At 37.3% G+C, this 13,641-nt stretch overlaps 2 protein-coding genes across 2 annotated transcripts in view; both read left to right on the top strand.

Moving 5' to 3' along the window:
• Nucleotides 1–1,546: 1,546 nt before the first annotated feature.
• LOC144650003 (ubiquitin-conjugating enzyme E2 variant 2-like) lies at nt 1,547–6,759 on the top strand. Its single transcript, XM_078509636.1, has 5 exons — nt 1,547–1,585; nt 1,706–1,845; nt 2,580–2,702; nt 4,672–4,751; nt 5,501–6,759. Exons 1-5 carry the CDS (start codon nt 1,570–1,572, stop codon nt 5,562–5,564), a joined length of 423 nt encoding a protein of 140 aa, XP_078365762.1. The 5' UTR covers nt 1,547–1,569; the 3' UTR covers nt 5,565–6,759.
• Nucleotides 6,760–10,589: 3,830 nt separating this feature from the next.
• The window catches only part of LOC144649943 (dynein axonemal heavy chain 5-like), a 61,682-nt gene continuing 58,630 nt past the window's right edge, over nt 10,590–13,641 (top strand). The window contains exons 1-3 of the mRNA XM_078509532.1: nt 10,590–10,969; nt 12,310–12,444; nt 13,155–13,242. Of these exons, the coding sequence (XP_078365658.1) occupies nt 10,808–10,969; nt 12,310–12,444; nt 13,155–13,242 (385 nt within the window). The 5' untranslated portion in view covers nt 10,590–10,807. The remainder of the gene's footprint in view (nt 10,970–12,309; nt 12,445–13,154; nt 13,243–13,641) is intronic.

The following is a 13,641-nucleotide window of genomic DNA, read 5'->3' as shown; positions in this document are numbered from 1 at the left end:
CTTCTTCTAAGAAGCGACGAATAGCAGACAGCGAAAAAAAAAATATGATGCGTACCAGATCTTACTCTTTTTATCATATTTTACTCTTCTCCTGGGTGTGCGAAGTCTGGGGACGGGTTAAATTTAGCCTCCTACGCATATGTTCTTTGGGCTCGTCACACGTTCCTCCGCAATTTCCCCTACGAAACTTCTGAGTATCATATTGAAAATTCTGTCCTTGTAGACACTTGCACACAATAATCGCCAACTAACATCCTTTCTAATGGGTCCCCCGGGGGAGGAGCCCAAAAAGTGTCTGCTTAGGATCATGGGAGGCTCCACCGTTATTAATACATGTGGTCTCTAACTATATCAATTGCCTTGCTTTACACAATTTCATTTGTTCTGGCAAACTGATTCTGAAGACCAGGCATAACTAATCGATGACATCAATGACATCAATAAAATCAATGAGTAATCGATAAGTAATCAGTTGATTAGTCATTGATTATTGCCGAGGATCAATGAGTAATCGATGACTAATCGATAGGCCACAAAATTTTTGCTCATCGATTAGTCATCGATTGCATCGATTAGTCATTGATTGCATTGATTACTCATCGATATAGTCTCGTGGTTGAAAACCGGAACTTGTAAAAGTATTACACGCTATAACAATCTAACAATATCATGGTAAAACGTGAAAAAAGCACAGAAAGTAAAAGTGCTTGCAGCTGTTCCGGTGCGTAATGTAAGTGCTTATGTCTCCCTAAGCCGAAGCAGTTTTACTTTGCTGACAAACATCCACCGAACAAAATCTATAACCATGTAGTCGGCGATTCTTGTCTCCGTACTTGTTATAGTTTCATTTCCAGACTGGTTGGTTTTCCTGTCCAATTGTTTTGTTATTAAATAAAGAGTTGGGTAAAGAGAAATATTGAAATATCATCTGTATTTGTGCTTAGCCCTTCACGTCCTGATATGCCGGAAGGTTATTTGACCTTTTGTGAGGGCGTAATTTCGTCAACAAGAATGCCAGTTATAAAGCAAAATATGACTAACATAGATAAAAAAATCACAAAAGAATGTTACAAGAAAGCAAGGAATGTGTCTTTCGTGTGCAGTATGATAGTTGATTAGTAATCGATGGGTCATCGATGAGTAATCAATAACATCAATAGGTAATCAATTACATCAATGAGTAATCGATGTCATCGATGAGTAATCGATAGGCCACAAAATTTTTGGGTTTCGATTACTCATCGATTACTCATTGATCATCGCCAATAATCAATGACTAATCAACTGATTACCCATCGATTACTCATTGATTACCAATTGATGTTATTGATCATCGATTAGTTATGCCTGGTGAAGAACAACGAATTTTATATACAGTCCGGATTGAGGAAAAAAATAAAATAAAAACTTTGAAGATCCTTTCCTCAGCTCAGCGTAACCCCTGGATTCGCCGACCAGAGGGCCGAGCTTTGTTCCGGAAGACTCGAGCTGCTGACGAACAATAATCGATTACCGGAAATTTCGCTCGTCTCAAGCCCTCATCATAAATTGGTGTGGTTGAAATCCAAGATGGCGGGTGCCGTAGGTTCGAAAAGAGATAATCTTTGCCGTTCAGTTTTGCCTGTTTCGCTTTTAATTTAGCTGCTTTAAATTCTGTAGTTCTTCAGGGTTAAATTTATTCTTCTTGACTGCTATATTTTTACAGTTGTGCCTCGCAATTTTCGCTTGCTTGAAGAGCTTGAAGAAGGACAGAAAGGTGGCGACGGCACAGTTAGCTGGGGTCTGGAAATTGACGATGATATGACTTTAACCCACTGGAATGGAATGATTCTCGGTCCCCCAAGAGTAAGTGAAGGCCATGAAAAGCTTTTAGTGCTGTTTTGAGTTCTAGGCGAGGATAACTTGCGATTCTGTTGGGTGCTTTGAACGTGCATTTATAAGCTTGTAGACAGAAGAATTAAGCTTATTATTGGTTTACTTTCACATGAAAAGACAAGCTGTTATGAGCGACAAGTTTGTACTGCTAAAAAGGGATATCTGTTTTGCATAGTATCGAGGAAACTTTTTCAAGTTGCAGTTTCGGATATCATTAAGCTTGAACTGAACTTTAATTTTACTCAATTAATTTTGCTTGCAAACTGGTTTTGTGACTGCAAACTGAAACCGTTGAAAACTGCTATAATTTAGGATCCAAACTACATGAAGCCAATCATAAAATTACTTTGTTCCCGAGAGGTCCACATCTTTCTCAACTTTATTGGGTTTTCAAACTTTGTTGTTGAACTATTTGTATTCTTCAACATCATTGGTTTTGTTTATGAAAGAAGTCACTATTCTTTGTTCTCAATCAACATTTTGATTGGTCCACTTGGCCAAATTTTTTTTCGGTATTGCATTGTTCGACAATCCCAGTCACTAACTTGTTGAAATTATGACTTGTTCTGTTAAAAAGCACTTCTCTCATGTTCGCAGAATTCCTGTGTACTTGGCATGGATAACTCAACAATGCAGTTGAGGGCATATACATCATGTCTCCCTTTATTAAATTCTTCATTTCTCTGTAACTGCTTCCTTCACAGTGCCCATATGAAGGACGGATATACTCGCTTAAGATTGAGTGTGGTAAGAACTATCCTATGGAACCACCTAAAGTTCGGTTTCTCACAAGAATTAACATGTCTGGAGTAAATTCTAAAGGCGAGGTAAGTAAAATTCAACTGCTCAGTGCAATCACTAGTTTACACGAAGTTTACATGGTTGGCATCAAAGTCTGCCTTGCAAACCCAAGAATTTCAAATTGCATGGGAAACACTTTTACGGAACTGTGACAGTATTGTGGATAACAATCGGTAATGAAACAGAAGGTTTAAGAGGAAATCCGCCAGGACTTCGAGTAGTTATTGGACAAAATTATGTACCAAAACTATTTACACCTGATTGCAAGCTTTTGTGTTACTGCTTCAAATATCTTATCGAAAGAAATCTTTTCTAACAACACCACACATCGAAAACACATTTTGAAGTTCCGCTGAATTCCACTGAATCTCTTAAAAGATGTAAGCTTTTGCCCATATCTTGTGAACTTTAAATAACATTTTCTCAGACTCTGATAAGAAATTGTTGTACCAGAATTATTTCCACCTTATTGCAAACTTTTTTGTTACTGCTTCAAATATCTTATCAAAAGAAATCTTTTCTAACAACACCACACATCGAAAACACATTTTGAAGTTCCGCTGAATTCCACTGAATCGCTTAAGACGAATTTACAAAATGGCTACACGTGAGATTTTGCCCATACCTTGTGAACTTTGAAATTCATTTTCTCAGACTCTAATAAGAAATTGTTGTTGGTGTTATCACGGATAACTACTTACATCTTTACCTTTTATTAAGGGTAGGAAATAACGCAATAGGATTTAAATTATTCTGGAAATTGATTTTTGTCCAACTTTAATAAATATTACTCGACTTCCTAGTGGATTCCGTCTTAAGCATAAAACTTTTCAGCTAATTTGCTAGCAAATTAAAGTCAAATAATTAAAGGAACCAAAAACTACATTTTACTCAGACGGAACTTTAGATTGAGATTGGGTGTGGTAAGACCTATACGCTTCCAGCAGTTTCGATTTAGTTGTCAGCAGCTTCATTCCAGCAGTTTCTCTAACGGAAATAAGTTCACTTATGTAGGCTGGAGCAAGACCATGTACGGCTTTAAAAGTAATCAACAAAATTTTAAAAACTATACGATATCTTACAGGCAATGGAGCAAGAAGCATTTTAGTTTTAAAATAGCTAGAGTAATATCAAGATAACTCTACTGCCTTTAGCTGATTGGAGCTAGCTGACAAAAACTCAATTGAATGTTGATCAGAAAGGTTATCTGAATATTTGTACATTGCAACATAATAACAGCTGTCTACTATCCAAAAACATTTTCGATACAATATTTTTTCTGACATGGTAAACGATCATTACTGTGAAATCCAAGGACTAGCCTTGCTTTTGTTCATACATGTTCTAAAGTACATTAAATTATTTTGGTCCACACTAGATGGCCAAGCACTCCCCTGAAGAGGAAAGTAAAAACAGTTTATTATATTTTCATGGAAATAATCTGTTATTGTACTTCTTATCTTCTAATGAGCATATCAATATTTAAAGTGAGATTTCATCTGTAAACCATTTCTCTTTATACCATAAATTTACTAAAAGACATCAATCATGAAAACAACAAATTTCATACCTGTTCACGCCAAGCAGAAAATTAACTCTTTTAAGAATTTCAATGTCGAAATTGAGTTTTCAAACTCCCGGGCTAATATTAATATAAGGTAATATTAAGATTAGCCATGTTCATACTGTAATCACATGGCCATGATTGTGCACATGCAATAATTAATTGCCTGATCATGTGCTGTAGCCATACAATAAAAAGCCAATCAGAATTAAATGTTTGGCATTAGTGATTTTACAGTGTATAATGGTAGTTCAGTATTCTTTTAGTAGCATCTCCTTAAGAAATGGATTTTGGTTTCTAAAAGTCCTTTACATGGACTAACAACCATGAAATTTATCTTGCAAGTACTTTCAAAGGCTTACTTCCTTTTTGGAGGGTGGTTGTTTTCAGACCTTAAGGTATTGAATATATTTATTTTTTGCTTCATCTAGGTTGACCCAAGGACATGTAAGGCAATGACACCTTGGAAAAGGGAATACACTATCAAAAGTATCCTTAATGAATTGAAGAGGTGCGTGCTTGATTGAAAAATCAATATACACGGTATTTCTTGGATTTTTACATCTGTATACATGTCCAAGGGGCCCAAAAGTGTGAGTGCTTTTAATTAATTTGCCTTTTTCATGCACACATCTCTCAAATCAAAAGCAGAAAATTGCTATCCTCAGCCTCTGATTGGATAGTCTGCCTGCAGACGGAATGTGAATTAAAAGTGATCACACTCTTTTGGGCTCCTTGCTGTAATACACGTGTAATATATTTAATTACAGTGTTTCAGATTAGGGATGGGTCTCGGCTAATGAACTGAATAGAAAATTCTTCCTAGGTAGTAATGATATTTATTACAATAACTTTCCAAAGAAAAGATGTCACAAGGAACTCAATTTAGGGCAAGAAAGAAATTTCAAAAGTAAATCTGCCATAGTTCTGAAGGCGTCTTTTGCTCTAGCAGTGTCTAGTCACAAGAGGTGACTCCTCCCTACATAAGTCCCCTGGCTGAACAAAAACAACTACAATAAATTTCCTTACTCCCCTTGCCTTCTTGTGTTGCATTATTTTAAGTTAACAAGGCAAAATGGGTTTTAAATCAATTTGTGAAGTCAAAACATCCTTGAGTTTTTTTATGGTGTTCTTGTTGTACAATTAAACACTTGCCTACTACTACTTGGGGATTTTTGTCTGTCGCTGTTGCTAATGGAAAACATTGCTACTGGGTTACTGATTCAGCTTACCAATCACTCATGTTTGTTCTTCTTGCAGAGCAATGTCCCAAAAAGAAAATGCCAAGCTTTCTCAGCCACCCGAAGGAAGTACTTATGAATAGAAGCACTTTAAATTAACATCCTACCTGTTTTGACATCTCTCAAATTTTGAGTTACACTTAGTGGCAATGCTGTAGTAAAAAGCTTAGTTGCAGAGGAAAGGATTTGCATGTCTTTTTAAAAGTATTTCAACCATGCATGTTTCTATGGAAATCTGCATATACACATTTATAAGGAACAGCAAGGTCTTCAGTCTGATGTTTCAAGTCAATTCTTGATTCCTTTTTGAAGTGTTAAGAATAACAGTAGATTGAAGGGACATGGTCAGCGTTTTTACCACGCTGACCTGGACACTAGTTTTCACATTTTGAAAACAGTTCATGGCAGACTTTTTTTTAAAACGAACCTTCAGAAATCTGCTGCGATCTTCTCAGTGTTTCGCTAAATAAGAAAATTTAGAGAAAAAAAATACACCGAGAAGGTTGAAGCAAATTTCTGAAGGTTCTCTATGCGAATTTTTGCTTTCGGGTTGTGGTGGACTTTTTTCAAATCATGAATGCTGACCATGTCCCTTTAAGGGCTCTGGTAGGAGGGTTACCCTCCCCCCCCCCCCCCCCGAGCCATCTTTTAACAAGCGTTTATATGAGAAAAGTTATCCCTGTAAACTAAGCCAAAAATTGGCCCTCGCAGTTTCACGCATGCTCTGCATGTCCAGACTTGTCCCAGTAGGTGAGTCAAAAGAGGCAATTGACAGTGTTTACATGGGAAAACGTTGGCTTGCCCCTCAGGATCACCCAACCTTCAAAGGTTGGTGACAGAGCCAACTGTGCGATTTCTGATATAAACGGTTTGCAGCATTTTATAAAGAAATGTATGAAAAACTCTTTTGTCAAAGGTGGCTCGGTATGTAGGGTAACCCTTTGCCAGGAATAACTTTTCTCCACATAAACAGGCCATTATTTGTAGGGCAATGTAGTGGATCAGTGTTGATGTGCAGTCCCTTTCATTGAAACTTCTTTTGCCACTTGGCTTTCATAGAAAACTATCGATAGTTGAAAATTGATCATTTTTGTTGTAAACTGCAAGATATATTTTCAACTCTACTTTAATAGCTAGGATATTTGTGCTTTTTTCATCAAACTATACTACTTATACTGAATAGTATGTGGGTTCTTTAGGCAGTTTGTACTAAGTGACTTGAACTGACCAATGTAGTTTGTCTGTGTTGTATAATAAAGTGATTGCTTTGTTTTTCAATTTAGTACTATTTAGTACTGTTGGTAATAGTGTGAAGAAGATTAATATGTGTCATTATTATTGTTACAAAATATCCAGTCATGTACTAGAGATACATATTATATGATTGGATGTGTTTTCTTTTAGCCATGAAAACTAGTTCACACTTGTCGATGATTTTTACAATGGTTGCTTGTAAATCTTTTTTTGTACTTCTTAAAGCCAATCTTTTGCATTATGACTGAGTACAGTACCGTAAAAACCCGCGAGTAAGAACCTAACATTTAAGAACCTGTTAGGCTAAAATTTGCAAATTAGATACCATTTTTATAAGAACATATTTAGCTTTGAATTTGGAAACAGGTTACTTCTTAATTTCTAAAATTGATTAAAAATGTTTACTGTTGGGAAAATATGATATGACTAGTGCTTCATTTTGAGTATGTGGTATGCAAATTTTATACCAGAGAAAGGCCGAATACCACTAAAATCTCTATAACAACATTGAATTTGTTTCTTTAGAAATTAAGAACCTATTAAGAACCTAATTAGCCTAAATTTGCTTTAATAACCCTTATGTAAAAACCTGTTTAGGCTAACCTGAAGAACAATAGGTTCTTACTTGCGGGTTTTTACTGTATAATGTGGAAAACCTTGAATATAACTTGTATCAGTGAATGCTTATTATGTATCGATGAACCAGGTGAAAATTGGATGGCCTGCGTCTTTTTCTCTGACAACTCGTACATTTGAGTGCAGCAAAAATATATTCATATCTTAGAAATTTTGGTGTGTAGAATGGCTGTACATTCTTACGAGTAGAGCAGTATTCGGGCTCGCCAAAATACACATGACGAGTAAAATTGTTCGGCGACACAACACACTAAGATGTCTAATAAGAGATTTATTCTCCAGCGTTTTCTTTTTCCAAAATGCTTCTTTCCACCGTTTTTTAATCTTAAGCGCTCAGGAGGAATAACAGCACTACACGGAACATGTTAAACCGGTCTTATATAGTACAAATCTTGCATAACTGGAGTTTCAAACAGGATTCTTGTGCCAAAACCAGCATTGTTATTCTATTAGAAATTTAAGGGGCGTGAATTCTCCTTTAAATCCTCAGAGGGAATTAGCAGTTACGAACTGTTAGGAATTTTTCCCAATAAATTTCTCCTCATTTTTGTAGCAAATTCAAACTGGCAGGTCATGAATTCAAGGATTTTGTCGTACCTTGAAAATATCGTGAACTAAAAGAACCCAACTGTTGGAATCAGATTGCTCCTAATATTCCAGCATTACCTCAGCTGCTTCTTGGCAGAAATTTACGTCCAAACTTTTGCTATTTTTCATCCCGGTGTGGTATGTCTTTCTATGACGTTGATTATTATGCTTTTGATTTATGAATCATTAGTACTAGTGATATCTATGTAATCATCTTTTACAAAGTAGTAGTTTTAATTAAAAATGCGTTAATTATAAGTACTCTTGCGAGGAAAAGGTTGTCAGACGTCTTGTATTTTGACGTGTTACATTGTGTAACTATGTTGTAGAAACTGCTTTCATGCACATGTTGTAGCAGTACCCAAATATTACTTTTGGCTGACCTGGCCCCAGTTGTTCAAAGAGTGGATAACGCGGCTATCCACCCGATCATAAATTACTTTCCAGTGGATAGCGTAGTTTGTTTTGTCAACAATTATCCACTGGATAGCGATTTATCCGGTGGATCAGCGTTATCCACCCCAGCGTGTCAAGTGTGTCCTGTACTCCAGGCCTCATTCTTTGGTCCTCATTTGAAGGCTGCATTTGCATAGGCTCTGTCTAGAAATACAGTCAGTCAAGAGACATTACTGCTATTAATTTAATGGTAGGGTGGTGTGAGTTTGCTTGCTTGATGTAAGTCTCGATGTCAGGTCTACCCATGTCTCACAGGTAAAATATGTCGTCAATATGTATCGTTTCCAAGCTTCACTTCAGTAAAACATGGTTTTGTGTAGAATTTCTGGCTGAGGTTTGAGAAAAGCAAAGAGATGTGGAGAGTCGCAAACGTAAGCTTCTTGACAGAAGTTTATAGAGGAACCCTCTGAGAAAGAAACCAGACATGATTCCCACCCAAGAAATCCAGTGACACCTTGAAATCTCCAAAGAAGAAGACGACGAGAAAGCAGAAAATGACAAGAACTAAATGACAAGCTAGAGTATTGTGTTTTCACAAGCGACAACTAGCAATGTCCAACAAAGGTTTTTTCCCTTCAAAAAGGCCAAAAAATAATAATAATAATAATAAAATAAAAAATGCGAACGTATAAGCGTGAGCCAACTGGGGGCTGGGGGGCTGGGGGCATGCTCCCCGAGAATATTTGGATTTCAATTTCTGTTAGATATTATAAATTAACAATTTAAACGATCAGGGCTTAAAATTTTGTTGTAAAAGTATTGCAATTTAAAGCACATGAACTTTTCTTACCATGTTGGAGTACCTGAAACTGAGATGTACCAGAACGAATAAAAACAGAAAAGACAACTTTTTCTTTCATTCTTACAAAATGAATTACCTTTAGCCCGGGGTGATGGGGGGGGGGGGGTACTCCCATATATGGGCTATATAGATATGTGCCGCCCGATAGGGTATGGTTTTTGAGGTTCTCAGTCCTTAAATAGGGTATCATTTTTGCTCCTTTTGGCAATGTGTTCCCGGTGTGATTCTTAGATAGGGTACCTAAATTCCAGCAGCTATATTAAACGCCCAGCTAAACGTAAAAAGGCATCCGTTCAAGTGTTAGTAAAGCGACTTTGATTTTTATAAAGATTTGTGTTTTGCCGTGCGCGGTTAGCCGTTATTTGCGTCGTCACGGAACGCTTCTCCTTCCCTTGAATAGGGTGTCATTTTTCAGTTTTAGGCCTTAAAAAGGGTATCAATTTTCGCTTTCTTTATCCTTAAATAGGGTAAGGGTTTAAGAAGCTTGGCGGCACACCCCTATCCAAAATTTATGGGAGTACCCCCCCCGAGACCTTTAGCAACTGAACTCGAAAAAAAGAAATTTCATCGTCTAAACTAAATCAATTGTTCGGATCGAAACTGCCCAAGATGAAACATGCCTTTTTCAAGAGAAGTCTGCTCGCCCTTAAAAAGCCAGGTTTTTAGTAGAGGGTAGTAGTCTAACATTATACGATAATAACTGAAAGTCTTCAGGACAATTGTCCGCATCAACTTGTTCTTATAAATCTATTAAAGTTAAAGGTGAGTCTATTTTGGCAAAAGTAATTGCTGTTACTTTTGTCCTTTACAGTAATTTTTTCATTTCTTTCTTAATTCATGTTAATTTTTTCTTGTTACTGTAAAATGGTGGTATGGGGGGGGGGGGGGGAGAGGGGCTAAAGCCCCCTATTCCCTCCGCGAGGTCCCTGGATAATCGAACGCACAGCAAATTAGATGTTCGATTTGCCCGATAACCGAACCCAGTCGAACGATTGGTGTTCGATTGAATTTTGGTTCGAGTTTGTTTGATTAGATAACCCGGGAACTGAAAGAAAAGGGAAATATTGGTGTGACAACTTTGAAACTCCAGCTGGTTTAGCCATAATTAGCCTAAATTTCAGCCGCCTGACTCTGGGCTTTCGGAGATATGCATATGCAGATAAAAAATATCTTTAACATCGCTTCGATCACTTCTCACTAACCGCATAATTTGTATCTTACAGTTTCCTTTTGTAGCGTAACAAAAATAGCCAAAAACTTTTGTTTTCATAATTTATTGAATCCTTTCTTCGCCGTTTTGTACTTGAGAGCTAATGATTTTTCTAGCCAATCACGGCCCTTCATGCATGATTAATTTTGTTTATGAGAGTCAAAGCTGCTTCCATGGAAATTAGAAGTCAGCCGCAGATGAGGACTTGAAATGACTAAGCAGTCACTAAAAACAAAACGACAGGATTAATTTAAGACAACTTGTGAACAAAGTGAAGACATTCAACAGAAATACAAGTTCAAGGAAGCTACAATGATTTGGAAGGGCTTGTAAAGATCTTTTTTGGAACGACAGCAAACAGTTTTGTAGACCCATTTAATATGGCGGATCATCCTTCATCGAGTACCAATCCAGCACCACATAGCCGAGGAGGAAGGCATCGCTCTCGTAAGCAGCAGAAGCCTTCAACAGCTGAACGAGAGCAGAAAAAGGCGTCCAGGCTTCAGGCATTGGGTCCAGGGGAATCAATAAAAGAAAAACAGGTTAGTTTTGACTTCGAGCGCGCCAAAACTTTCATGACTTCTTGAGGTTATATCGTGTCACGCTACTCGATCATGATGTCTTGGTGCTGCAGGAATGCGTTTTTCTTTTTTGCAGATTTTTATGCTCACTTTAAGAGTCCTTTTTTAGTATCATGATAGATAAAAGCATGATATTGCGTTGTGTATTTGAGTATTTGATGTGACAAGTTTTGCGTAAATTCTGTTCGCTTCAGATCTGAAAGCATGCAGAGCTCTGTATAAACTGCATACAGTACATATATGTATATGTAATTCTCATGAATCGTTTTGCCTCCTTTCTAAAACTATGCTGGTACTTTAAGAATTATGGCCTCGGAATTAAGCCTTGAAGATGATATAAGTTAATATGCTTTACGATCAGTACAGTATACTAACTGAAACATCGTAAAAGAGCCATCGCGATCGACCGAATATGAACCCGGGATATGAACTGACCGCGATCTGTTTGTAGCTATTCCAAGCGTGTTAAAAAATCTTTAACTTATGACCTTCTCTACATCGATTGGCAGCAAATCTGTTTCACTGTGGTCTAAAGCTTTAATTTTTAAGCAATTGGCCATTGAAATGATTTTGGTTGTTTAGAAGAATCGGTCAAATTATTATGCAAAATTCTCTTCACGAGTCCAGTAAATCATAGTGACGTCACACAGATTTTGTGTGGACTGTTTGTACAGGTGAAGTCCTATTTTGTCAGCAATATGCCCGTTTGTACTGAATGAACCTTCACAGTGACTATGATAAATATACTGAAAATCAGCCCTTCTTTATATAGTCATGTGTGACATCAAGACGATCAAGTATAAGAGAAGCAATTTTCTCAAACGGAAAAATAATCCTTGGGATTTGAACTGTATTTAAGGGGCCTTTGAAATATTTTTATCTTCCAGCTTCCCACTTCTAAACTTTGCCTTTTTCTAGTCCCCCTTTGATTTTACAGTAGCACTTTGGTTAATAATTAATTTTGGGCAGGGACTCATGCAAGATTGTGAAGGGGGAGGAAAGAGGATGATGGGATACCCTTGTTTACAGCCTTAAAGGCCAGGTTTAGCAGGTGATTTTTGTCACGCAACTCAATGCACTTTTTGTCGCGCCTAATTTGCAGTCTCCTGTGATATCGCGCCAACAGCATCGGCATGAAATCGCTGCGAGTTTGCATGTATGTTTACTAGTGGTGATATCGCAGGAGTTTCAAAACTTAATGCAACTTTGGCATGACAAAAATTGCATTGAGTTGCACGACAAAAATTGCCTGTGTAAAGGTGCCTTAAGAAATCTTGATGTTTTATGTATATCCTCTGTAGCAAAAAGCCAGAGAAGAACGTGAAGCAAAGCGGTCTATGATTGATTTCCGACATGAGTATTTGATAAGCACTGTTGCCAGTACTCTTGGACTAACAAATGATGAAGTCACAGAATCCTTGCTGGAAGGCACTCAGGTCTGTATCTTATTTCTTGTTAAATATAATAGTAGGTGTTAAATAAATAAATTGTGAAAATATGTAACAAAATAAATTAATATGCTACTAACAGGTACATGTAAATGCCTGCATGGTGTTACAAAATGTAAACCTTTTACATGTTGAACAATCTTGTTCCCAGAACCTGCGTTCCCCTTGACCAGCAGTCGGAAACTCAATGGCTCTGGGCTAATCCAAAACTGGAGCCAGGAAATCCTAGTTCCGGTTTGATTTTACATGTACACCAGAGGTTGTGGTGAAACAAACAAGTTTTCAACAGCCAATCAGATTCAGTGGGCTTTGTGGCCGGCTATCAGATTAGCCTAGAGGTCCGGCTTCCTGGCAAAGACCAGAAGGATCGCCACCTCTGGGGATAAGATTGCATGTTGAAGAGAGATGTGATCCTGGGAATTTTGATCTGGATCTCCTGCTTAAATCAACCCTTCCCCTTTCTAAATATTTGACTTTCCCTACTCTAATTCAAACCAGACCCTATCCAAGAACTGCTTTGGTTCTTTTTTTGTTTTGTTTCTGCTTTGGCTCTAGGCTTTTTAAGGCTGGCCTTAAAGTAACAAGGTACATTGTAAATTGCAGCATGCATTAATCATGTATGCCATATACATGACTTGATATTCATATTAAGTAAATGTTTACTGAAACGGTCTTGATCTTGTAATGATTTTATATAGATTGAAACTATGGAGGATTTTTTCAAGCCTGATGGCCTTACAAGGATCATATTTTACTTTCAAGAGGTTGAAACTTTACCAGATGCAGGTAAGTTCTGTTGCTTAATTGTGGGTGTGTGTGTGGGTGGGTAGGGGGGAGGGGGAGCTGGGGAGCTCTGGGGAGTTGGGATGAGTATTGTTAGGGACATAAGGGTTGATCTCTTACTCATACACTGTACATGTATGCTCAAAAGTAATTAAGTTACCATCTCTCATCTTGTTTATCGCAAGACACTTCTTAGGTTTGATACATGTACTATTCTAGTCTGATTTCATTAATGATACAAGAACAAGCAATTCTGTAGCACAAAGCTGACATAATAATTATTACTCAGTGAAAAGATGTTCTTTTTGCAATCCATTGCCAATAAGATAACTAGTACAATTATATTAGTTGAACATACATGTATTAATAACAGTAGCTTCCATCCCTTCTGCTTCTAATCCT

The sequence above is a fragment of the Oculina patagonica genome, chromosome 4 (genome assembly GCF_052425735.1).
Source record: "Oculina patagonica isolate OP01 chromosome 4, crgOcupat, whole genome shotgun sequence".
Taxonomy (NCBI): Eukaryota; Metazoa; Cnidaria; class Anthozoa; order Scleractinia; family Oculinidae; genus Oculina; species Oculina patagonica.
Note: the sequence above shows the minus strand (reverse complement) of the source record. Positions and strands in the feature narration are given on the sequence as shown.